This window comes from Centroberyx affinis, unplaced genomic scaffold, assembly GCF_046629955.1.
Source record: "Centroberyx affinis isolate AG114_WGS23_722 - 3 ecotype Tasmania unplaced genomic scaffold, CSIRO-AGI_Caff_v1 ptg000367l_1, whole genome shotgun sequence".
Taxonomy (NCBI): Eukaryota; Metazoa; Chordata; class Actinopteri; order Beryciformes; family Berycidae; genus Centroberyx; species Centroberyx affinis.
In genome coordinates this window covers 312,966-337,839 of record NW_027279038.1, presented here as the reverse complement: position 1 = coordinate 337,839, position 24,874 = coordinate 312,966, and the positions used below count along the sequence as shown (strand labels likewise).

The window sequence follows — 24,874 nt, the reverse complement described above, 5'->3', positions numbered from 1 at the left end:
CCTGCCTTAGCCACTAACTACTTGGTACTCAAGATGTGATGGGAATAGTAGTGAAGCTGTTACTTGGCCAAGTCCTACTCAAAATAATAAATAAAAAACTTCAGACAAACATGAAGTTGACTGGTGTTTCAGCCAATGGCCCATTTATTTCTTTAAAGTCTGTCCACAGGGCAAAACGTGTCTGAATGACGCTTCTCCAGCATTCTTGATTATTCCCTGAAAGGAGATGGGAACAAGGGTCAGTCCACTATTTAGAACACAACAAAGGGCCACACAGCACGCAAACACATAACAAATCATCATCCTGCAACAAATGGAAGTCTTGTACTTCCGGATCTAAACCAGACACGTCCCAAGTAGATGGTCATAATACTTATTTTTTTTTTAAAGATTTATTTTTGGCATTTTATGCTTTATTGAATAGATATAGTGAAAGAGAGACAGGATGGTATGGGAGAGAGAGCGAGGGGAGGACATGCAGCAAAGGACCGCGGGACGGACACGAACCCGGGTCGCTGCAGGTAGGGCTGAGCCTCATGGTACGCGCTCTACTCTGTGAGCCACCGGGGCGCCCCTGGACAAAATACTTTTAAAATCTGCCTATTAAATAAGCAAATATGACTTTCAGTTGAAGAATGTGGGTGCATCTCCTCTGTGACAGCACAAACCAGATACCCAACAACCACAACCGATAATGTTTGAGGGGGTAGAAATAAAAGACGAACAGTGATGAATTATGTTTCCTGAGGAAGAAATTCTGTCATCTTTCTTGCTGCAGGTTAAGAGCTGCTTCAGGGTTTTGTAATGGCTGCCATGATGGGTGGTAAAGCTGAACTGACAAAACTTCTACCCTAGAGTGAGTCAGTATACTTTAGTGTAATGCTTATTTCTACTTTTTTCCACTTAATGTGATTTAATTTATAAAAAAGGGGATACACCCTTACAGTAGTCTCACTAGAAAAGTTCCTGTGTAGCTCTGAACAGCAATTAATTTCAAAATTGTCACTCAATGGGCTTAAATATCTTCCTCAATTCAATCTGGGTCACCATGTAATGTGGCAGTCAGAAAGCGCGAGGAAAGTTCAATTTAGCATCTCTATGCAAACCCAAAAGCCAAGGTAACCTGCTTCAGGTCTATCAGTGGATGCAGATAGAAATCTACATCAAGTAAAGACAATGCTACAAATGATACTAGGAATGAGTTAATGCTCATTGCTCACCTGCAAAGCATCAATTTTGTCCAACACTTGCTTGACTGAGTCTGATGCAGCCTCTGCTCCCTTGTTTCACCTCCAACTTCAACCTTGACACTGGAAGGAGAGACAAACATCACATTTAAGCCCATTTTTGCAGACACCCTACAAGTATCCTGAGATAGTAAGAACTAATGTAATGAGAAAAGCAGAAGATTATTGGGAGTCCCAAGTTAATGACATTAAAACATTGCTTTCATTTGTCATCCCCTATTCAATCCGAGACGCCACGGAAAATGAGCGAGCAGAAAGCGCGGGGATGTTAATATTGCATCTGTAATAAAAAAACCCGAGGTTCCCCACATCAGAAGGCCCAGGCTGTCAAAGATGCAGCATGTCATTGGGTTCAAGGCTTGGTCCAACATTCAGTTCAATAACGAAACATATTTTTTTCACAAACTAAACTGCTTGTCACCTTTACTTACATTTTCACCCATGATTTGATGTCAATCAGTAGATTTATAGCTCTTCTGGTTTGAGCTGGTTTCTTGCAGCCATTTGTCAGTGACTATACTGACATGGCAGACTGAGGTAACATCAGCACCATTATCACCCGGATCTTCTGCTGATGCACAGCTATCATCCTCCGTCCAGCTGATAAAAGCCTCCACCAAATGGCATAAGATCACCTAGAAACAAGGAACGTGCAAGAGAAATAGGTTAGCCTTTATTGGAGTACTGTACCTACATAACAGAATGAATAGCAGCTCTCTTCACGGCTTGAAATGTGAGGAGAGTTTGCTTCCTAAGGATCATCAGTCTGTCCACATACTTGTGCTCTTAAGACTGGGAGAACTGTCCTTGCTACACTGTTATGGAAGCAAAACTGCCATATTGTGTTTTATATAGATTACTCAAATATCTGCTATAAAATCCAAGAATTATTCGAAAATTAGAATGATTCATAGCTGCAGCACTAATGTCAATTCTTAAATATTAAAAGATTGCCTCCTACTATTACAGTTTATCAGAGTAGTAGTGAACAACTTGCTGAATACTTAAGATACAGCAGTATAACGCAATATCGAGAGAATTCAAGGCTAAAGTGAAAATATTTCGAGAAATTAACAATACCTAGCATAAGTTATTTTTCGACTTAATGCCGCCTAACTTAACGATTACATAGCTTGAAGTGGTTAATTACGAGTGTCTCTACAAAACGCACCAATTTAAATTACCACCCCAAAACCGTGGTGTTAGGACACTCAGCATGAGTAGTTTACTTAGCATTTAGTTTAGTTAGTATTAACGTTAGCTAGCAGGAACACTAGCGGTAGCAAGGAGGCCCTTCCTGTGACACTAGGTCTACACATGAACAGATTTGAGTCTTAAGATTGCACTTCTGTTATCATAGTAAGGCGAGGCAGGTCGACATGATATACTTACAAGTGATCATGTCGTTAAAGATGACCGAATTACAACGTTTTCGATGTTATTTTTGAGAGACGATGGCTGTCGATCCTCCCTAAGCGAAGTTCTCCTTGTGAAAGAACGAGGAAACGGAGCTTCCAGAGTTAAATAGGCGACCAGTCTGGGACTTTCCGCCCCCTTCAGGATGAGGAGGGAACTGCATCATGTCGCCCTCTAGTGTTCACAGGCAGTCAACGAGGGAAAAAAAACACAACTTCTCTATAATTTATAGAGAATTACACATTGAATTAATCATGACCCCAATTCGTTCCCTCACATATATATATAGAAACAATCTTACTTTATTGATTTGAATTACTTGAGGGTGTTAAAGAGGACCTTTTCAAGGTTTTATCGCAAATAACTTTACTGTAGGTTATATTGTAGTTGATCTTTTCCAACTTAATCAGTCGTTTTTGAACATTTGTAATGTAAATTTGTGCATTTTGTTTGATTGTTCATAATATTAAAAAAAATAATTGTCAATGGAAAATTAGTGGCCATTTTCTCTAAAATGAACGCATCCGCAGTTATAATTTTCCTTTCATTTAGCAGCAAGGGTTGTTCATATTTTTATCAGTAGGCTAAATCTGATGATATAGCCTATGAAATAATACACACGTGCAGCACAATTGTAGCCAGTGTTGTGTTTGTTGAAAACAGGAGAATCTAATAAATAACGTTAGGATCCATAACTGCAACATCCCCCCAAACATTTTTTTCTTACCCACATATAGCCCATTGGGTACGTGCGCGACCACGCCTGTGCATGTGTGCGCGCCCGACTCTACCTCCTTCATTCTGAGTTCAATCTGTGACTAATTGACAGAGGAGGGAAATCTAAATTGCAGTTCGCGAATACAAATTGTCTTCGACCAGCTTCCTGTGAATTTATGAGGAAAATATGCAGGCAACAAAGAAGACGTGAGAGCAGGTAACTTCAATCTTAATTTTAGGATGACAACTTTATTTTCTTTCTAATGAAATGACTCTTTCTTGCAAACTAAACAGATGCCATCCTGGTCTAACAAACCTGCACAAATTAGTATTGAACTAATAGTAGGAGGGATGTTAATGGGACTAATGTTGAGTTCCTAATTCAACTTTAACATTTGATTCATCTTCCACAGAGGTTTCAGAAAGTGAAACTACAGCCCAGATATGTTCAGAGCAGTGTTTGGAAACAAGAAAGAAGGAGGAGGAAAACGCGGAGAGAAAAAGAGCAAACGAGATTCAGGTAAGCCCATAATCACTGAAACTATACTGGAACAAAATTGTGGCATTTGTGCACAGTAGCATAGCCAATATTGCACCTATAGGGTTGCATTTGGTTCTCTCCTTTATTACACTGTATCACTGTTTTGATCAGTGCAAGGAATGTGATAATTAGTAGGCTAATGTGATTTTTAACCTGTGCTACACTGTCTCTGATTGCAAATTATGTATGGGGGACAAATGTATTGAATCCTTGACATTTGTTGTGTGCAGGTCTTGAATTATTTAAAGGCAATATTCAGCTTCAGTTCTCTTCTCTGGGGTGATTTAAGTTGAGCCAATTCAATTAGCCTAATTCATCAGTGTGTCCCCGTCCTTCATACAGTGTCCCAGCCCTTCATGCATTAAAGTGTGTCAGGAGAAGTTAGAGTGGGTTAGGCAAACAGCCTGACCTACAAAAAAAAAGCATACTGAATTTCTGTAGAACTTGTGAGTATAACTGAGATGATAATGTATGAAAATTGTTGGTGGATTCTGTACATTTATTATACATTTGTTGTAATTCACTCTGTGTCTCAGCCTCTCCAGTTATCTTTTATCTACTGTTACACAAACTGAATGTTTTGTAAGGTGGAAACTAAAATGTGTGTTGAACAATATTAACATTTTATTGCTGAAATGAAGCTAAGCTATTTGTGTTCTCACAGGCTAAAACTGTCCAACTGCTGGCGAACAGAGGAGAATTCAGAAAGCACAGTGGGGAGATGGAAGAATATAGGGCCAAGTATTAGAGCAAGCATGTTGCTCATTAATATTTAATAACGTGCTGCTCTTGTTGGCAAGAACAGAGAGAAAGCTAGAGAACTGTGTCAGTCTCATTAAAATGATATAGTATATTTACAGTACATTGGCAATGGCTCTGAACATTTGAGCAGAGGTATCACTGCTTCTCAAAAGCTGCTCATCAAACGTTTCAACACACTGTAATAGGTGATGTTCCTTGCATACATTTAGGATTTGCAACTGTATATCATCTGAATTTGAAATATTAATTGGTAGCAAGTGTCCCACCTCTGTGTCCTTGTTTTGCTTAAGTTAATAATAAATCACCTAAACTAAAACTAACTGTATTTATTTAAGGTAGGAGGGAGTGGTGGAGAACAGGAATGACTGAATTATGCTATGCATTGTTTTGGTTGCAAGACCACAGGGAAAACCACAGAAATCTGGTATTGCCAATTTAATTGGTAATAAGGCCTCTGCCATTAGCCTGCTCAATGTGTTCACATGCATAATATTTATTGGGAGGCATGGGATCACATTTCATGACCGTAATATGTGCGGCCATGAAAATGAATAAAATGTTGAAATGTAGCCTCTTTGTTGAGTGTGATCCCATTCCTTTAAATAGATGTTCTGACATCTATTGCCAACTTTCCATTACCTCATTCAGCAATATGCCTCCAAGACAAGATATGTTCCCTCTCTCACAGCCTTATGTGAAACATATTTAATACTGCGCCCCATGTGCTCAGTTAAAGCCACAGTGTTGTTGAATCAACTCAGTTCTTTTCACTGTGCTACAGCTTTCTCCATTACACCACCTTCACTTTTGCCCTCTGCCCTTCTCCCTCTCTTTCCTCCCCACCCTCCCGGTCTCTTCCATGCAGGTGGTGAGGTCTACACCCACAGCACCTTGCAGAGGAGCAGCGGTGGGCGAGTCACACACCTCCAGGACAGAGGCGGTGCTCACACTGAAAGCCCAGCGAAACTCAAGAGATTGACCAAGGGTGTGTCCGTGTCCCTGCCCTCCTCCCCTCTGCTCCCTCGCCAGTCCTACATTGTACCCTCCCAGTCCTGGATCAAGTCCCCAGGTGGGTTGGATTCTTAGGAATAATAATATAGAGCTGCAACTAACAATTATTTTCATTATTGATTATTTTTTTCAATTAATCGATTAATCATTTTGTCTATAAAATGTCAAAAATAATGACAAATGCCCATCACAAGTTACCAGAGCCCAAAGTGAGTCTTAAAATTGCTTACTTAGTCTGACAAGCAGCCAAAAAAACCCCAAAGCATTCATAAGTATTAATTCTTATAATGATATGAAACGGAGAAATGCAGCAACTCTTCACGCATTTGTGATTTGTGGTCACGCTATGACCAGCAAATGTTTGGCATTTTTACTTGACTAAATGATAAAATGATTAATCGATTATCAAAATTATAATCTGTTAATTTTCTTTAATTTTCTTTCTGTTCATAAATTGTCAATCGAGTAATTGATTCATCGACTAATCGTTTCAGCACTTAATAATAATAGAAACTAAATGGGATATGTAATATGAACAACAGAGAATGACAAGAAGCTGCCCATCAGGGATTTTTTCCACAGGTTTGCCTTTGTCAGCACTGAGCTTCTTGCATTCAGCTGCTCCATACATGTGACAGCCAATACAAGAGCATACAAACCTCCAGGGCCGAAACATGTGACAGATTCTCAGACTAAATGATTGAGCAAGCTAACTTAAAAAAAACAAAAAAACAACACTAGGTGGCAGTGTCCTTTAGCAAGTATAGCCATTCAAAACAGGAGGTATTTCATGGCATTAAACACAACCTTATTTTTCCCAGCCTCAGACTTCTGAGCCATCCAGTATACTAAAAGAGCGTGAAAATGTAGCCATGAAAAGATATATAATGTAATGTAGTGGCTGTCATTTCTTTGGCGGTCATGCAATTAAAACATTAAACTGTGAATTAGACCGTGCAGAGCATTTTAGATGTTGTTTATCTAACACTGAATAACCTCTGGTGTAAAAATTCAGCACGTTTCATCTCACTCTTCTGAATGAACTCCATTCCCAAAGGGTTCAGATAAACAAAATCCTGCGCTGTGTATCCAGAGAAGCCTCAGATGATATTGCATAGATTGAGACACACCCACACACACCAATAAGAGTGCACCCCTGTCCCTGCCATCACGCACACACATTAGCAATGCTAATATATTATAGATAAACACCCACGGTACAGTGAATATTGTACTGTTTGCATGCATGCCTTGCACTCTGTACATACTGCTTTACTCATGGGACACAATTCAAATTCTGCACCACAGATCTCATCTGGGGAAGCTTAATCTCTCTCTCTCTCTCTCTCTCTCTCTCTCTCTCTCTCTGTCTCTCTCCCTCCCTCTCTCCCTCACTCACTTTCTTTCATATCCCTCCCTATCTCCACCCTCAATCCCTCCCTCTCGCCTCTCCCTCTCCCCTCTCCCTCTCCCTCTCCCTCTCCCTCTCCCTCTCCCTTTTCCCTCTTTGCCGTGGCTGAAGGACTGATAAGGAAGCTGGAGTATGTGGATGGCTCTTCCTATGCGAGAGAACCTCTTGTCTTTGCCTCGTGCCGTGGCAAGGCAGACCACAGAGGTGAGAGAAGGAGCGTGTGGGTGTATGTTTGTCATTATGCCTATTTTTCCAGGTACTGATCAGAGGCTGAATGAGAATGAATGGCTGAGGTCAGAGGAGGAAGGATGTGAGATGCAAGGGAGAGAGAGAAAGAGAGAGAGAGTGTGTGTGTGTTTGGGGGGTGGGGGGGTTGAGGGGGTAAATGGATACTTTAAAGTAATAGTTTGTTATGTCCAAAAGGCTTTGCATTAAGTTCTTATTCCTGTCAGATGTATGTAGGGATGTTAATGTCTGTGTAATCCTCAGTGTTTTGTTGTGAGTGTATGTGTTTTTTTTATCAAAATCGCTCATGTCTTTTCCCTTACTTGTGTGATTTGTTAAGCTAGTACAGCTAAGGTTAGATAATAGCAATAATATTGTAAATGTCCATATCTCAGTCAGTTTTCTGTATGTTTTCGACCAGAGGGCTGCCCTAAGGCTGCACAGATTTTATGAGGCATCTTCCATCCTGGTTGCCAGGCACCTCTCAGCTTCCCGTTTCCAATGGCAACTGCTAGGTGGTTTGATGAATAGTACTGGACATTCAGTGTGTCCTCATGTTACTCCAGATTGGATCACAGTGCTCTGCTGACTAAATGCAAAGTTTGCTCTCCTCCCCCTCCCTGAAATACACATCCACTCTATCTACCCAATTCTTCAACAGCTTTTCATGCTGTGAAGTGAAATGAGTGTTGACAAAGGCTATAATTTGGATGCCTCATGGGACAACAATGACCAGGCTTGCCTCTCAAAACTGACCTTTATCCTTACAAGGCTAGACTGTTGTTGACACACAATTGGTTTGGATGTAACAGTGGTGTGATGCAGTGCATTTAAAAGGAGAGAGAGAGAGAGGGAGAGAGCCAGCAAGACAGAAGGAAAAAAAGAGAGAGAATCAGTGGAGGCACTGAGAAATGAATGTGATGTCTAAACCCAAAGATGTTTGTGAGGAGGAGTGAGCTGTTCCTGTCATCCGTCATGTCCTGTCATCCTGTTTATATGCCTACTCAATATGCATGTTACTCAGCTGATTACAGCACATAAATGAGACACGAGAATCGAGAAATGTATTACTCAGCTGATCAAAGCACAGATATGAGACGTGAGAACTGTTGGTGCCTTGCTCTTCAGAGGCTATAGCGTGGACCTGAGAGGAGCCGGGGTTGGAGGTCAAAGCTTCAGGGAGCCTTAAAGCGTGATAAATGAATGCACCACATGGCCTGTGTCAGCCAATCTCTCCAGGAGCAACAGCCAAGGCACTCCTTCACAGAGTCGACGCTGAGCTCATTGACATTCACAACCCGTCTCTTAACTGAGAGCACCGGTTGAGCGTGTGCGCAGACAAACACACAACCTCACACAACCCCTCGCTGCCATTTCAGCCTGGGACTGGAAAGCCACTGTCTGTGCATTCCTAATGAGGGCAGCTGCATGGGGCCGCGCTGACCTGTGGATGCATACATTACACGCCTTCCAGTGGCGACGCTGCCGGGCGGGAGGCTCGTGAGGGGGCCGAGCTGAAACGAGCCTCAGTGAGGTGGTGGTTTCATCTGGCCTACCATGTTTCCATTCGCCCATTAATTTCCCCGTCCCGTATCTGTGTGTTCCAGACCTCCACGTGGAGCTCCAGCCGGGCTCCTCCCTTTCCACCCAGGAACTGATGACCAGACTATGCTTCTTACTGGGAGAAGCAACGCCCGGCACAGCTAGCTCTCCTATGGAGGACAGGAGGGAAAAGAAGGTAGGGCAGCGTATTGATCTACTGGCCTTCTGCTGTCACGGCACATAAAAGGGAGTGGGAGGTTTATGATGTGAGAGATTTTTCTTTGCACTTACATGGCCACTAGGATCTTTTCTTCTCCATAAACATTGAAAAATCACATTTTCATCATTTCTTTTTTATCCCAAATCAGTCGTCGTTTTTAAACTGATTGTGTACAAGGAAACATTGTATAGAAGATGTGACCTGACTAGTCAAAACCCCCTTGGAAAAGCAGATGAATCTATATTTTGGTACGTTTGGTGTATTGATTATGTTGCTGGCTACTCCTACATGGCTCCATTCCCATAGTTAGTATCTTTTTAGCTTAGCCCCCACTGAGAGTTATTGTGTGTGCTTATGTCTTTTCTCTGTGTCTTTACATTGCTCAGCAGCCTTGGCCCACTTTCTCAGCCTCATTCCACCACCTGAGCTCCAGATTCAGTCAGTTTTACTGAGATAGCGAAGCCTCATATGAGGAATGTGGGTTGTCCTGGCTAAGATAGATGAGGCTGTGGTATAAAGGGAATAACAGTGAGCTGCTTCGCCTCTCCTGCCTTGTCTCCCTGCAGTCTCAGCGTTGCAGAACCATTGGGTGGGTGATGAAGAGAAATGAAATGCATGTAATTAAACTGCACTTAATCACAAGGAAAATCAAAAAAATGACTTTATGTTTTAGAAAGACATTTTTTTTAGAAAGGATATCCATTTATTAACAAAAAATGTTTTAAGGATATTCTGAAAACATTACGATTCTCTCCAAAACATGTCAAATGGCTCTTTTCACCACTGCCTTTTATTAAAAAGGCCAGTTAATGTCAAATCATTAGTGGATACAAAAAATGTTTGAAACAATTTGAAATATTTTTGCAAGCCAGTGAAATATTTGTTTCAATGTCAAGATATCTGAAAAATCTTGTCCCTCCAATTTTGGTGATTTTCTTGTTTTTGCTTGAAACTTGAATTGAAGGTGAAGAAGGTTCTTTGTGGATTCAGGAACATTCATCACTATAGGATGTAGGAAACCTATTCAAAACTCGCTGTATAAATGTATAGGTTAAAAAATAAATAATTTTATTCCTGAAAAGGTTTTCATCCAATAGCTGTGATATTTATCATGATGGAGCCAAGATGACATTTTGAAGAAAGGGGTTGGTTTGGGTGAGGATTGAGATGGCTAAGATTGTCTTAATGCTCTGTCTGCATCCATATCAAACATACACAAACATATACACACACACACACACACACACACACACAGTATGCATGAGGTGGAGGCAGAGACGGAGGCACACCTTCATAAATTTACACACCACACACATACAAACTTCACTTTTGACCTAAATACACAGTCACATGGAAGGGAGTACTGTTCAAAAGGGGGCCAACTGAGGCTGTTCATCTAAAACAGTATCATTTAGGTGTGCTTTTTTTCTCTTCTTTCTCTCCACTCTCTCCTCGCACACAACTGATCTATTCAATCCCCTTCCCTCTGTCTCTCTATCCGACTTAACGTTATATTTGTTTTTGCCTTTACCCCCTCACTTTTTCTTTCTTCTATCTTTCTGCTCTCTCTTGCTTTCGCAGTGTGATACCTCAGCCCAGGGGGGGAGTCCCAGCTCCACTCTGACCTGCAGCACTGCGTCTCCCTGTTCAGAGAGCCCCTCTTCCACCCTGAGCACTGGTGCTGGTGGGCTGCATGCGCCCCTGCCTTTATCCCTGCCTTTACCCCACTGTGGCTCCAGCACCAGCCCCTGCGGGACACTGTCCAGCCCTGCGCCCAACCCTGTTCCTTGTGCCAGTCCTGGACTCTTCACTGGAAACAGCCCTGGGCCTCCTCAAAGCCCCACTTCCACACTGGAGAGCAAGGATAGTGGGATCATAGGTGAGAGTTGGAAAGTATATCTGTTAGAGATCCTTGGGTTATCTACGGTTTGGATCTTTATCTTAACAAGTCGTTTTTTTCTCATATTCAGCCTTCAAATCTTATTTTTTTCTTTAACCAAGAGAAAGATTCTGCCAATGAGATGAGATAACTCCACACAGATAACTCAAAATAAGGCAAATCACTGCACTACTATCAAGAAAATGATACTCGATTCTACAACATTCTTAAACCAAGTTGATTTGTATTGGAAACAAGTGAGATTATCTCACCCCACTAGCAGATTCTTTCATTTATTTTAAGACAATTACGATTTTAGGATTTAATAATAGGCTAAATGACTTGTTAAGATGGAGAATTTCTATATTTGATTTAACTAATAAGAATAATGAGACCAGGGCTGGCTGTTTTACAAATAATGTTTAATCCACATGGTATGAGGTTGAGTGGTTTCAGATTGGCTTTACAATAGGTCAAGCGCATCCAATACAAAAGCCAAGCCATGCATCACTAATGAAAAAAGCAAAACAAGCAAAAAAAACACCAGTGGCCTACTTATCTCTGTGTGGCAACACTTACCTTATCAGTTATCCCAAATGATGACTGATGACTCTGAAGTGCCACAGCATCCTACAGGGAGATAGGGCGTTAGATACAGCTTCATGTTACTTTTAAGTCCTCGTCAAGTCTGCACCCCTACCCCACAGCTAGTTTCTCTGTTTTGCCTGTGCCACTTCAGCCTCAAGGCTTCAGCTCCCTCCTGTCAAAACTGGGACACTGCTGTCTTTGTTGCTTATGGGTCTGATTCTCCTAAAATAGGACACTTTTTCTCCCTAAATAGAGTTTGTATTTATAGTTAAATACAAAAGGGCAAAGGGCTCGTCAAGTACAATACAGCCCCTTGATTGATATGCTTTCAGTGCCTAGCTGATTAAATATCAAGGTGTATTAGAGGCTTCTTTTATTGTTGATTGAATATATGCCTTTTAAAGCGTTCAAATTTTCAATGCCTGTTGAAGGTTCTGTTTAGTTTTGGGGCTTTTGTCATTTTTAATTGCTTAGGAAAGACAAATAAAAGGCAACTGTACTGTACTATACACTTGTTTAGGAGTAAGATTTAGCTTTTTTCTTGATTTCTCTCTGCCCCCCCTCCCAACCGCCGCCCACACTTTCTTTGCGTGACTCAGCGACCATCACTAGTTCTTCTGAGAATGAGGAGCGCAGCTGCTCCAGTGTGGATCTGACTAAGGATGAAGGCCCGGGGGGCGGTGTCGGGGTTGGTGGTCATGCAAATGAGGACCGCCATCCCGGACCTTCCAGGGACACTCTGACCGCCCAACCAGATGAGGCCTTACCTAGAACAGACATCATGCAGCCCAGGACTCCGCCCCCACCGAAGAGGCCCCTCCCACAACGTCACACACATAGCACTTCATCCCTTGTGATGCCCCGTCCTAATTCTGTGGCAGGTATGTCACAACTCCTGCACTGCATTTATGGGATGTTTAGATTCACCATGTTTTAATTAAAATCAGTGACAGTCAAGGTTATGATTGAGCAACATATTGTCTCATCTATAACTCTGGGATTAATTAATTTGTTAAAATAAAGGGGATTTATTGTCAGGGTCAAAGGTTGTGAAGTCCCACCTGAACACTTCTACTGTGAGCTTTCATTACACGGTAGATGAATTATGTTGATGCGAGTACGCATGTGACAATTATGACCGGGTGATTGATTGATTGATTGACTGATGACTGATTGATAAATTGATTGAGACAGTGTCAGAGTAACATTTTCCATGTTTCCTCTGATGCAGAGAAGGCATAATTTGGTAGTTCTCTGTGACGCAGAAGGAAACTTTGTTGCACCACGTTTCAGTGCTCTACTTACCACTGAGGCTGGATACACACAGTGAGCAGTACCAGTTAATAGTCCTGGGAGGCCTCAAGTTGTCATCTTAAACCCCCTCTCTCTCCAGCCACTATCTTTGCTAGAGCACAAGGCTCTTTTTCTTCCCTTCGATGTCAGTTCATTTGTGGAGGGAGCAAAAGAAGAGATTCCCTAAGGAGTGGAGTCACAGTTAACTGACAGTTTTCTCTGTCAGCTGCGGCTTTCATCTAGGTATTCTTGATGAAACTCAAAATAAGGATGAAGCAAGACACACGGTACTGTAGCTGTTAGAATTGACTGCACATTCATGAAAGATTGGAAAATAGAAATGGCCTATGCATATATTATTATACATATTTCAAGCACAAGTGTGTGCCAGCCCAGTATTTTAAAGATAAGATGAAATTTTAATGATCTCCATGTGGACATTGGGCTGTGATAGTAATATGATACGGCATAGGAATGGGATTTAAATAAGAATATTGCAAATGAAGGTTATATTAACATATGCAACAATTTGAACACAAAAAGTATTAAGAAAATGTACATAAAGAATGAACGAAAAATATGTAAAATCTGAGAATATACCAAAAAATATGAAATATGTGCACTATGAAATATGAAAAAATATTAGCATATATGCAAGATATAACAAATAAGAGGAAAATGTGAATATACTGTATATAAAAAACTATGTGAAATTACACCATATATACAATATGTGCAGAAAAAAATGTGCTCGTCTTCATATGAACAAGTCTACAGAGGGCCATACACATATATAGAAATGTGTAACATGCATGGTATATGCCTTTTTTTTTTTTTTTTTTTTACAAATGTAGATAACGTACAGAATTGCAGATGTGCAGATTTGGATATGCACATTACTAGCTGTCAAACATCAGAAACTCTCATTATCACTATCATAATCAACATATTTGTGGATAGAGGTAGCATACATACTGAATTTACATTTGTAGGAAATGCACAGACATATGTACAAATCAGAAACCATGCAACAAATTTCTTATAGATTATTCTGGGGCATAGGGATACAAAAAGTAGTTCAGGATTGTTTGTAGAGGCAATGCAGGCACCCTGCTTCAGCACCCTCCTAGTTGGCTCAGACTGGGGCCGTTTGGGCAGGAGGCACTGTATCGTCTGATAGCTGTTGGTAAAAAAGGGCACCTAAAGCACTCCGTGTTGCACCTTGGGTGGATGAGTCAGAGGCTGAAGATGCTCTGTAGCTGCAGCAGCCCATCATAGAGGAGGTGTGATTTGCTATGTAGGATGGATTTCGGTTTAGTCCTCCTCTTCCCCTCTGCCAGTGCCTCCAGGCTGTCCAGGCTCAGCCCTAAAACAGAGCCAGCCTCACCAGTTTGTTTATCCCGCCTGCCAGCCCCATCTTGGTGCCGCCTCGCCAGCACACCACCACAAAGAACAATGCGGTGGTCAGAGCAGATTGGTAGAACACTTAGAGTACTGGTGATATGCACCCCCACTTGTAGGACTGCACCATGTCCCCCTCCTCACCCTGGATGGTTACCGATATCAGTGGATTCTTCTTGCTCTGCTACAAATCTGCTGAAGGCTCCTTCGTCCTACTGACGTTGAGTTGTAGATGGTCCTTCTTGCACCACCTGTCGATTCTGTCCACCAGACTCTTCTACTCCTCCTCATTGCCCTTGCTGATGCATCCCAGGAAGAGTCATCAGAGTCATCACAGAGCTTCTGGAGGTGGCATGGAGGTTGAATCTGAAGTCTGACATATAGAGGGTTAACAAGACATGTGATGATACAGTCCTGTGAAGTTCCCCTGGGTTATTCTGCAGTTGCTCTCGGTCAAACTGTGGCCTGTCCATGAGGTCGACCATGATCTATGAAAACATGGCGTTGTCCACCTGCATCACTCTGAGTTTCTTGGGCACTGGGATAATGCAGGAGGTTTTCCACAGTGGAGGCACCATCTCCAGACTCAAGGATAGGTTGAACCTCTGCTAGATGCCTCACACATGCTTTGAGCACCCTGGGGCTGATGCCGTCGGGGGGGCTGGGGGCTGTGGGGCTGTGGAGTACCTTTTAAAGATGGGCAGCATTAACGTAGGTTTGGTGGTGATCAATGGGGTCCAATTGGGTCGTCCCGCTAAGCTGGGGGTGGGGTGGGGGTGGGGGGGGGGGGGTGGGGGAGCAGCTGGCCTACAGTCCCTGTGTCAAACCTGCTGAAAAAACAGGTTCAGCTCGTTCACTCTATCCTTGGTCCGCCATTTGGCCCGGCTGTCTGTAGCCAGCGATCTTTCTCATCCCACTCCACACCTCCTTCACACTGTTTTGCTGCAGACTGTTCTCAATCCTCTCGCGGTAGGTGTTCTTTGAATCCTTAATTCTCCTCTTCAGCTCCCTCTGGACAGACTTAACTTCCTCCCTGTACCCAGTCCTTAAAGCCGTCTTCTACCTATTGAAAGGGATTTAATGTTTTTTGTTTTTTTTTGTATTCCAGGGTTTGTTGTGTGCCATTTTCCGAACTGTTGTCATTGGAATCGCAATGTCCACACACTAATTAATCTGTCATGTCCTGTAAAATAAATTTAAGCCTCTGTAGACTTCTGAGATCATACTCTTACACTTTTGGTTGCAATTGGCTGCTGCTGGACAATGGACACATGCTTGGATACTAGATGTATCAGGTTATGATGTGATCTGCCGTAGGGGGGAGGGAAGGGTGGTGCAGCTATATGTGCCCTTAACATTTGCATACAGCTAGTCCAGTGTCTTCTGCTCCCTAGTATTACATATTCACATGTTGGGTGATGTTAGTCAGAATGGAGGAGAAGGACGGTTGAGAAGAATGGTTCAGTATTATAGTATATAGTAGTCCAGTATTATACTATATAGTAGACTAGTATTATACTAGCGCAGGCAGAAACACTTGTGTGTGTCAGACGTCTGATTGAAGTGTGGGTGATTAGTCTTGAACTCAGAGGAGGATGCTTAAGGATGAGGCTGGCTGGTATTGCCAAGCTGCAACTGTAATTTCTGCTTTAAAGCTTTAAGTCCAATAACAGCTCAGAGATGTACTGCAGTTCCCCCAGATGCCCTATGACTGAATTAAACATGAACAGTATATGATGGTGGTAATGTGATGTCATCATGTGCGCAGGGGTCACACCTCCTCGTCCGCTGCCTGTTTGACGGGCGTTCCATCTACAGTATTTTATAGATGAGTGCAACATGATTTGGTCCTTTTTTATCCCACTCTGAGGGGATTAGAGGCAGCAGTAATGCCAGATTTCACAGAGGATATTAGGCCAGTGTTGTGTGTTTTTGTGTTATAGCAGTGAATGAGAGTGTGGGAGAGGGAGGGGTCTATGTCATCTAAAATAAAGTCATGAAATCAATAATAGTTTTTCTATTAAACAGCCTGGCTCTTTTTCGACAGTGCTATATACCTATATATACGGTATATTGCTTTCAATTCTAATGCTATTCACTATTCCCGCACTAGAATCAGCTGTGTCCCCCTGCAACACAGCATGGAATAGCTAATAGCAAACCAAAACATTCGGAAAATTTCTTATCATTACAACCCTAGAAGACCCAACAAGCGCAGACACTTCCGGATGTAATGCGTGTAATCTAGTTAGCTGGTTCTCTGCCAGTGTTGGATTCATAAACCACTTGGATTGGATTTCCCCTCATTAAGAGAGAGAAACAGAGCTAGGGGAGGCTAAGACAGACCAGAACAGAGGTTATCAACCTTTTTTCATGCCAAGTGCTCCAAAGATAGATAAGCAGTTGGCCCGAGGGTGACATTTTACCCCAGGAACCTCCATCTGAGAAGGTTTATTTCATAAATGAAGCTAAATTTAGTACATAAATGCACTCTCTGTACTGTAGATGGGTGGAGATAAATTATGATCAAAATAGCCATTCTTATACATCCTGTGTAATAATGTATAATGATGTATAATAACAGGAATAAACTAGGGGTCCTATAAGGACGTCTAGGGGTGCCTAGGTCCAAGTTTTAGAACCACTGGACTACAAAAAGCACATTTCCTTTTTATTCATAACAGCTTAGACCAAAGTCTTTTCCAAATACCTTGAAGAGTGCAGAAAGTAAGCCTGGCTAACCTGTAAACTCTATAGTGTGAGTGGGTGGATGGGTAGGTGGGTGAGGGAGTGAATGTGGGAGTGAGGGACTCTTTGTTCTTGTCTCTTGCCCTTCTCTACTGTATACCTTTTTTATTTTATTTATTTATTTTGTGGATGTGTGAGTGTGTTTGTGTTGCAAACAACCAAATGTGCTTTCACCCAGTGGTTTTCAGTTGCTTGATGTCCTCGGTTTACAGCGTGGGAATGGGAATTTTGTTGGTGCAAACAATCTGTTGGCCTTAATGTGGCTTATTGGGTGATTACAGGAATGTGTGAAATCCTGTTATTGACAGCTGATAGGTTTTTGCATTGCAGATGGCGATGTGTTTCCAATGATTGTCACCAATTTGGTGTCCTGACGCGTGAGACAATATGAAACATTTGGCCATTACAAGACACATATTAGCCTGAGATTACAGGATGTGAGATGTTTTTTTTTTCTTTTCTCTCTCTGTTCCTTTAGCATTCCTCAAGGTTACTGAACATTTCTCTGTGAGGGCAAGACTTCTTTATGTTTCACATCTCCATGGATACAGTAATATACTTGAGCAATGGGTCAGGCACTTGTGTGGTATGCATGTGTATGTGCCTCTTCTTGGACATTTTCTGATTCTTCAAATCTCTCTCTCTCTTTCAATCTCTTACTCCCTCCCTCCTTCCAGCCACCAGCTCCACTAGATTGGAGGATCTGAGTTATTTGGACACTCAAAGGGTTTCTGGGCACAGGGGCTCTGTTCGCAAACACAACACAGCTGGTCGCACAAACGATGACTCCAAAGGTACCATGTGGCTCAACCCAGGGTGAAATCAATGAGCAAATACTGCATGGTGCAAAAATATCTGAAGACTTGAATGGAACCTGTTGGTCAAATGTTCAAACTGACCTTACATTCACTGCCTAAATGTTTTCCATTCTCATACAACCTTAACTCTCTTCTCTCACTCTATCCAGTGAGATTGGTACCATTCAAGCAGGGCGACATCATGCTAAAGCCGCTGTTGTTTGAAGTCCCTGGCATCACTGCGGAAACACCCTTTGTGGGCCGTGATTGGCTGTTCGTACGCCTGGATGAGGTCCTGAGGAAAAGTAACAGCTGTGAGGGACGTGGCGCTGTCATTGTGGGTAACGCAGGCTCCGGCAAGACTGCTATCATCTGGCGGCTGGTGACACTCAGCTGCCACGGCATGCGCACGCTGCAGGGAGGGCCCGTCCCTCACAGCCCCGGCTCCTCCCCTAAATGTAAGACTCGCATCCTTGTTCATTATAGTTTGTCGTTTGCTTCTCCCTAAGGATCTCAAAGCATCGGTCTAAGTGTGCACACACCAATGTGCCACAGTTTAAATTAACGTATCCTCCAATATGCTGTATGTTTAAATCTATGTAAGATATGGGAGGAATGAGGAATGGGCTGGTAACTGGGTCACACAGTCTTCTCTCCAGTCCTCCCCTGTTGTTCCTCTGCTGATTGCAATTGTGCAAGGGGACTGAGATTGTTGTGCTTTTTCCTCTTTTCTTTTGAGTGGCACTGGAACTGTTCTTTTCTCTGAAGGAAATAAATCAGAGATGGGCACGAATACAGATTTTCCATATCACCTTCTCTCAATCCTTTCCTATAGTGCTATACCGAGTTCGGTTTGTATTGTTGGCAAAAGACAAAAAAAATGCCAGAAAATTGTCAACAGAACATGCCAAATTGTCAGCCAGATGGTCTAAATGTCCTGTCTGTACTGTGTTCAAAAGAGTGAATACCACAATATTCATTTTTCAATATCGTTGCACTTTCCATTGATATATACTGCATGTTGTAATTTTGATATAAATTTAACAAAGGTATACAGAGAATCAAATCCGATCATTCTGTACTCACATAACAGTAGGGTGCCTGCCTTCTATGAAACAAACACTCTCAGTGCCATCTAAAGTGGTTTTGCTTAACGTCACATTTAGCAGTCTCGCTTGAAAGAGGCACTAATTAATTGCAGCGATGTTGAAAGTGTTTCTTCATAGACTTCACTCTTGGCATTCCTACATTTACCCCAGAGACTTCATTTACCTACTGTAATTGGCAGCTTTGTGTTTGTTGTTGTTGCGCGGCGAGTTCAGGTGGGGATCGGCAGGGAAAAGCAGCCTCCAACCAGCCTCCAGAGCCCCTTCCTCCCCACAAAGATTCCCAGCCCAACCAGAGTGCTGTTCCAGGGACAGGCGATACCACAACGCACAGGAAGGAGGCTGTCAAATGCCTGGCTGCCAAGGTACAACACACACACACACACACACACACACACACACACATTGCACTGCTGCATAATACTTGTTATTTATCATGTTTCTGACAGGGCTGCTGACTAACCTACAGTAATTAATTGGAAGGTGGAAAAATTGGACTTGCATTACGGGAATGTCTCTAGATTCCGCTTCTCAAAATGGCTGTTTTTATAATAACAATTGGATTTTTATGTTTGCATTTTTCTCATCAAAATTGTAAATAACACAATATGGCATAAACAATAATGCAGGGAATAATGACTGCTGTAAGCATTCATGTAGCACTGATGAGGAAAGATTACATCTGTAGAAATAGATATAGTACACTGTTCTTTTCTTTTTTTTTTTCTTTTTTAGATAATTATGTCCAACATTTCATAGGCATAGGATTTTAATGTCACAGTGCTCTTCTCTCTCTTCAGGCTCATGTAGAACATGCTGCTGATTGCATCACATAGATGACATGGAAGGCTTCTAAATTTACTAACTTGGCCTCAATAACAGTTTCCATGGGAACTAGTCAGACGACTTGTGATAGATGTTGTTCGCTCAAAAGTAAAATCATTGATAACGTTACATGTGGACCTCTCATCTCATCTGGTATTAACTGGCATAGTTCTGAACCACATCTATTTAATACAAGTTATACTAATCGTTCTACTATAATACAATTACAGTTTACAGATTAACTCTTAATCGGCTTCCAGCAAGACAATTATTGCTGTAATTTCAAATCGTGGCAATTATCTTGACATTATCCTGCATTTTATGCTTTTGTTCAGTTTTGCTGTCGCTGCTCCTGCATTGAATAAAATCACCCTAATTGGTAGTAGTATGTTTGAATTCTCAGACTATCGCTTACCATTCAGCTGACTGCATGAATAAACCACTTAGTATTTATTGAGGGAGTGTTTTTTTAGAGATACTCTGCACTATGTTAGATTGAATGAAGCTCCCGTTGTTGAGTTTCATGTGTGGAAACTAGGTTATGACTCAGCTCCCTCAGTGATTGCTGTGAGTACTCTTCTTTGAGCAACGTGCATCTACATCTTTGTTTTATTTTATTGCCACCTTCATTCTTGTTATTTGCTGTGATGTTAGTCTCACACCTTGTTTGTTTCTCTCTTATGTTTTTCCTCTTCCATCTCCTTGCCTTTTCACCTCCTTTCTTTTCTCTCTGTCTCTTTCTCTCATTAGGTGGTAGCCTACCATTTCTGTCAGGCCGACAACACCTACACCTGCCTGGTGCCGGAGTTTGTTCACAGTGTCGCCGCCCTGCTGGCCAGAGCGCCGCAGCTCGCCCCCTACAGGGAGCTGCTGGTACAAGAGCCGCATCTGCAGAACACACTCAGCCTGCGATCCTGCGTTCAAGACCCCATCACCGCCTTCCGCAAGGGTGTCCTAGAGCCCATGGCCAGCCTACGCAAGGGTAATAAACTCAATTTCATTTGCACACACACACACACACACACACACACACACACACACACACACACACACACAAAATTTTAAGATAAATGTGATATTCAAGTTTAAAGACCTTTTCAAGTTTAAAATAGTATCAGTTTCAAGGTGGAAAACTGTCTGCTCCCCTCACTTGGCAATTAGGGAGGCTGCTGCTATCTCCTGTGTGAAATAGCCCATTAATGGCTCCATGATGGGTCCATAGATTATTTTTTCCAGTTCAGGTCAATGATTTGAAACGCTGCAGAGTGTGAAACAGATGTTAGGTCATTTACATAGGGAAATGATGAGTGTTATTTTTGCCCCAGTGAATCATCAGCATCCCACGGGGTTTCAAGGTCACCAAATACTCTGGAGAGGCGGTGAATGTTACAGGCGTATTAGCCAGCTCACTTTCTCATGATACAGTCGGCCGGCTAGATTGATGTGTTATTATGACTAGGGTCTCGACAGTCTGAGCAGAGGAGTGTTTGTCTACTCCATCTCTATTAAGCAGGTTAGAATAAATGGAGAGCCCTTGTGCCAGAGCGTATGAGCGCCCACAGGCTCGCAGGGATCCATTGACAGCTTAGATGATGTGGAACCTGATGGATTTGTCCCTGCATTTTCCTGTTTCTAGCTAATACTGGAAAAATGAAGATGCACCCATTTCTATCTACGAGAGGCTTAACATAAAACTCCCATACCAGCTCTCTTTGTTTCCTCATTGCCATTTTGCCAGGCGAATCTAATATATCTGGGTTTTTAATCTGCCTCCATATCTCTCTCTCTCTCTCTCTCTCTCTCTCTCTCTCTCTCTCTCTCTCTCTCTCCCTCTCGCTATCTCTGTGTGTGTGTGTGTGTGTGCAGAGAGGAGGCTGCCTGAAGAAGACTACATCATATTGGTTGACAGTCTAAATGAGGCAGAGTTTCACAAACCAGATTACGGAGACACCATTGCGACCTTCATCACCAAGATCATGTCCAAATTCCCCGTCTGGCTCAAGTTGGTGGTCACAGTCCGGACCGGCCTGGTGGTGAGACTATCTACATTACAGTGTTAGAGTGATTTCTACACCTCGCCTGCCATTAACCCAATGAAAGAGGTTGTCATTCCCATTACCTGCCTCCTCTCTCTTAGCTCCCTGCGCACACAGTCTATCAGATGTCATGCTTTAGCTGGTATGGCACAGCGAGTATGGCTTTTGGTGCCGTAGCTCTAGCTATTCTGATCCCGGCCGCCCTGGCACTCACTTCCTCAATCCGGTTGGTAATCCCACTGAGCAGCGGACACATCTGCCTAACGCCAAGGCCAAGCCTCCAAATGCAGCCTGGATTACGCCCTGGATGGATGGTAATACAACTGGGAAGCTGCCGACTGTAGCTTGACAGCCAGCCAGCCAGTTACATAATTGGGTTGGTGTTGGAGGATGCGCAATACACATTTAGGGTCAATTCATCTTTAATGCAAGCATTTCATCTTGACAAGAATATTTGAATTGAATTTCCATTTAAAGATGAAGAGTATTGCTATTTAACCATTTAAGACCCACCAGCTCCTGATTGGTTCATTTTCCATCCTTTCTGCCTACCAGCCCATTCACAGGCAGTGCCAACTCTTTTATAACATCCTGGGTATTTCACAGACTGCAGGATATTGTGAAAGCGATGAGGAACTGAACTTGCAATAACATGGGTTTTTTGGTTCAGTCGTAGCTGGTTTTGGCCGGTGTTGAGCAGTTGCTGATGGTGAGAGAGGAGATGAAATGTGATTCTGAGAGAAGCCTGTGAGCGATGTGGGAGCTTGAGTCATTGTCACACTCTTTACTGTACTGTATTCCATTGCTCTGTATGAGTCAGAGGCAAAAGCATCTGAGGAGATGGGTGCTGATTTTGGTGTTTATAATTTGTCTTTAGTCAATGCACCAGAGACATTGCGCTCAGAATTCCTTAAATATTAAAGCATTTGTCTGTCTGTATGCCATCTATTTTGACAGTAAGCACCATCATTTGTCTGTTTTCTTCTCCTTTAGGAAATCACCACTCTCCTTCCCTTCTCTGGCATCTCCCTGGACATCCTGCCTGACAGCAGTGATCTGGGAGCCGACCTCAGTGACTACATTCAGCACCGGGTCAGCAGCAGCACCCAGGTCGCCGCTAACGTCACCACACCGACAGGCTCCGCTCCCGACCCGCTGCTCCTCAGCAAGTTCAGCAGCCACCTGTCAACACGGAGTCACGGCTCCATTCTCTACCTGCAGCTGACCCTGGATCTGTTCCACAAGGGCCACCTGGCCCTGAAAGGAGGAAACTACCTGGTGGTGCCTGTCTCCCTGGCGGAGGTCAGCCACGTAGAGTAATGTGTGTGTCAATAAGTTATCAGTGCACTTTCTATGGAAACTAGAAAGTTTAAGTCTCTAACAGTCAGTTAATGCTACAGAATACAACATTTCAGCTGGAGGCAGTGAAGTGTGTCGTTAGTCCTGCCCTCCTCCCCCTCAGTTGGTGAAGTTCACATCCCAACACTTGTTGCTCATTTTGATGAGCTGTCTGCCTTGAAATGGCATCTAGTAACCAGGTAACCAGCATCTGTAAAGCCACCACACAGGTTAAAGAAGCAGACGGCAAACGGAGGCAATCTGCAATAAAAAAAAGAGCAATGCCAATGTTCACCTGTGTTTTTGAACAGCTTGTTTGGAGCATGTTTAGCTTTCCGCTGGTTTCTTACTGCTTCCCTCATGTTGTTGTTGCTATGACTTCCCTGCACTTGATAGCAATAGTGCAGCCCACTGCTGGCCAAGCCCACAGCAAATGGTATACTCCCTAAAATGTCCCAAACACCATTGAAAAGCCAATTTCTGGTGGGATTTAGGCAGCCACAGACAGACACAGGCTGATAATGTAAATATTTTCAAACTGTTTATTGTTAGTTTAATGAGAAAAAGTTGCATATTGCAGTTTTAAATTCTAACTAAATATATTTTTTGTCATTTGTGTCATTTAGTCAATGTTCTTACCTATACTGCCTTGGAATCAAATTAGGCAAAATGTAAAGTATGTTAAATGTAAACGTAAAGCAATTGTGGTACAATATTAATTTAAAACGTCTGCTCACTGTATAAATATCTGTTAGGTCTACCTGCTGATGTGTCGTGTCAGCTTCCCGGATGGAGAGGTCTTTGATCGGGTACTGCCAGTGCTAAATGTGGCACTGGCGTCTCTGCACCCGCTGACTGATGAACAAATGTTCAGGGCGCTGAATGCAGGCAGTGTGAGGGGCGAGATGGAGTGGAAGGACTTCCAGCAGAGATTAGACAGCCTGGCTGGATTCATGGTAAGGCTCTTGATATGACTGCATGGAATGGAACTGAATGATTCAAGCTTTTGTTTCAGAGGGAGAGGTTTGATCGGGGTGTTATTGGCAAAATTGTATTTGTTTTGTTAATGTTATTAAATAAATAATTTATATTTAGATTATATTTGGGGAATTTAGTTGATGGTCTTATTCATGGTCACTTACAATGAGGGATTTCAGGGGACTTAACAGATCATGTCAATTACTTTTTCTTCTTACTTAATTTTCTTCTGTGAATCTGGTTGTAGGTGAGACGCAGGGACGGCACCCGCATGCTGTGTCACCCCTCCTTCAGAGAGTGGCTGGTGTGGAGGGCAGATGGAGAGAGCACCGACTTTCTCTGCGACCCTAGGTGAGGCTAAAAGTCAATGGTCATACAGGAGAAGCTTCTTTGAACAAGCGCACTGTGAGTTGAGTCAGTTGTGAATACCAAGAACAAGTCAATAAATTCTTCGGATTGATAGATTAGAATTTCAGATGATGCATGCATGCTGTTTCTGATAAATAAGCCTGTTTTATTGTGCTGTGACTGCGGTGTGTGTGTGCGTGTGTGTGTGTGTGTGTGTGTGTGTGTGCCCATGTGTACAGGAGTGGCCATGCTCTCCTGGCCTTCATGTTCTCCAGACAGGAGGGCAAGTTGAACCGCCAACAGACCATGGAACTGGGACACCACATCCTCAAGGCTCACATATTCAAGGTAACAGAAACTATGAATATATATATGTATGTATATATATATATGTATGTATATATATATATGTATGTATATATATATATATATATATATATATATA

At 42.5% G+C, this 24,874-nt stretch overlaps 1 protein-coding gene, 1 long non-coding RNA gene and 1 other non-coding gene across 3 annotated transcripts in view; 1 reads left to right on the top strand and 2 right to left on the bottom strand.

The window, feature by feature from the left end:
- Window positions 1-111: 111 nt before the first annotated feature.
- Window positions 112-2,736, bottom strand: LOC139641390 (uncharacterized). Its single transcript, XR_011694978.1, has 4 exons — window positions 2,640-2,736; window positions 1,679-1,882; window positions 1,221-1,310; window positions 112-216 (listed from the first exon to the last, which is right to left on the bottom strand). It is a non-coding gene; the product is annotated as an uncharacterized lncRNA (long non-coding RNA).
- On the bottom strand, window positions 1,018-1,150 carry LOC139641398 (small nucleolar RNA SNORA31). The gene has a single exon (XR_011694979.1). It is a non-coding gene; the product is annotated as a small nucleolar RNA SNORA31 (small nucleolar RNA).
- A 1,088-nt stretch (window positions 2,737-3,824) lies between the features above and the next one.
- The window catches only part of LOC139641375 (protein TANC1-like), a 30,805-nt gene continuing 9,755 nt past the window's right edge, over window positions 3,825-24,874 (top strand). Inside the window, 16 exon segments of the mRNA XM_071515720.1 lie at window positions 3,825-3,900; window positions 5,549-5,752; window positions 7,217-7,309; window positions 8,938-9,068; window positions 10,674-10,780; window positions 10,859-10,971; window positions 12,159-12,440; window positions 17,679-17,774; window positions 17,969-18,352; window positions 19,214-19,269; window positions 20,480-20,711; window positions 21,596-21,762; window positions 22,759-23,067; window positions 23,859-24,059; window positions 24,329-24,432; window positions 24,669-24,777. Coding sequence (XP_071371821.1) covers window positions 3,825-3,900; window positions 5,549-5,752; window positions 7,217-7,309; window positions 8,938-9,068; window positions 10,674-10,780; window positions 10,859-10,971; window positions 12,159-12,440; window positions 17,679-17,774; window positions 17,969-18,352; window positions 19,214-19,269; window positions 20,480-20,711; window positions 21,596-21,762; window positions 22,759-23,067; window positions 23,859-24,059; window positions 24,329-24,432; window positions 24,669-24,777 — 2,664 coding nt within the window.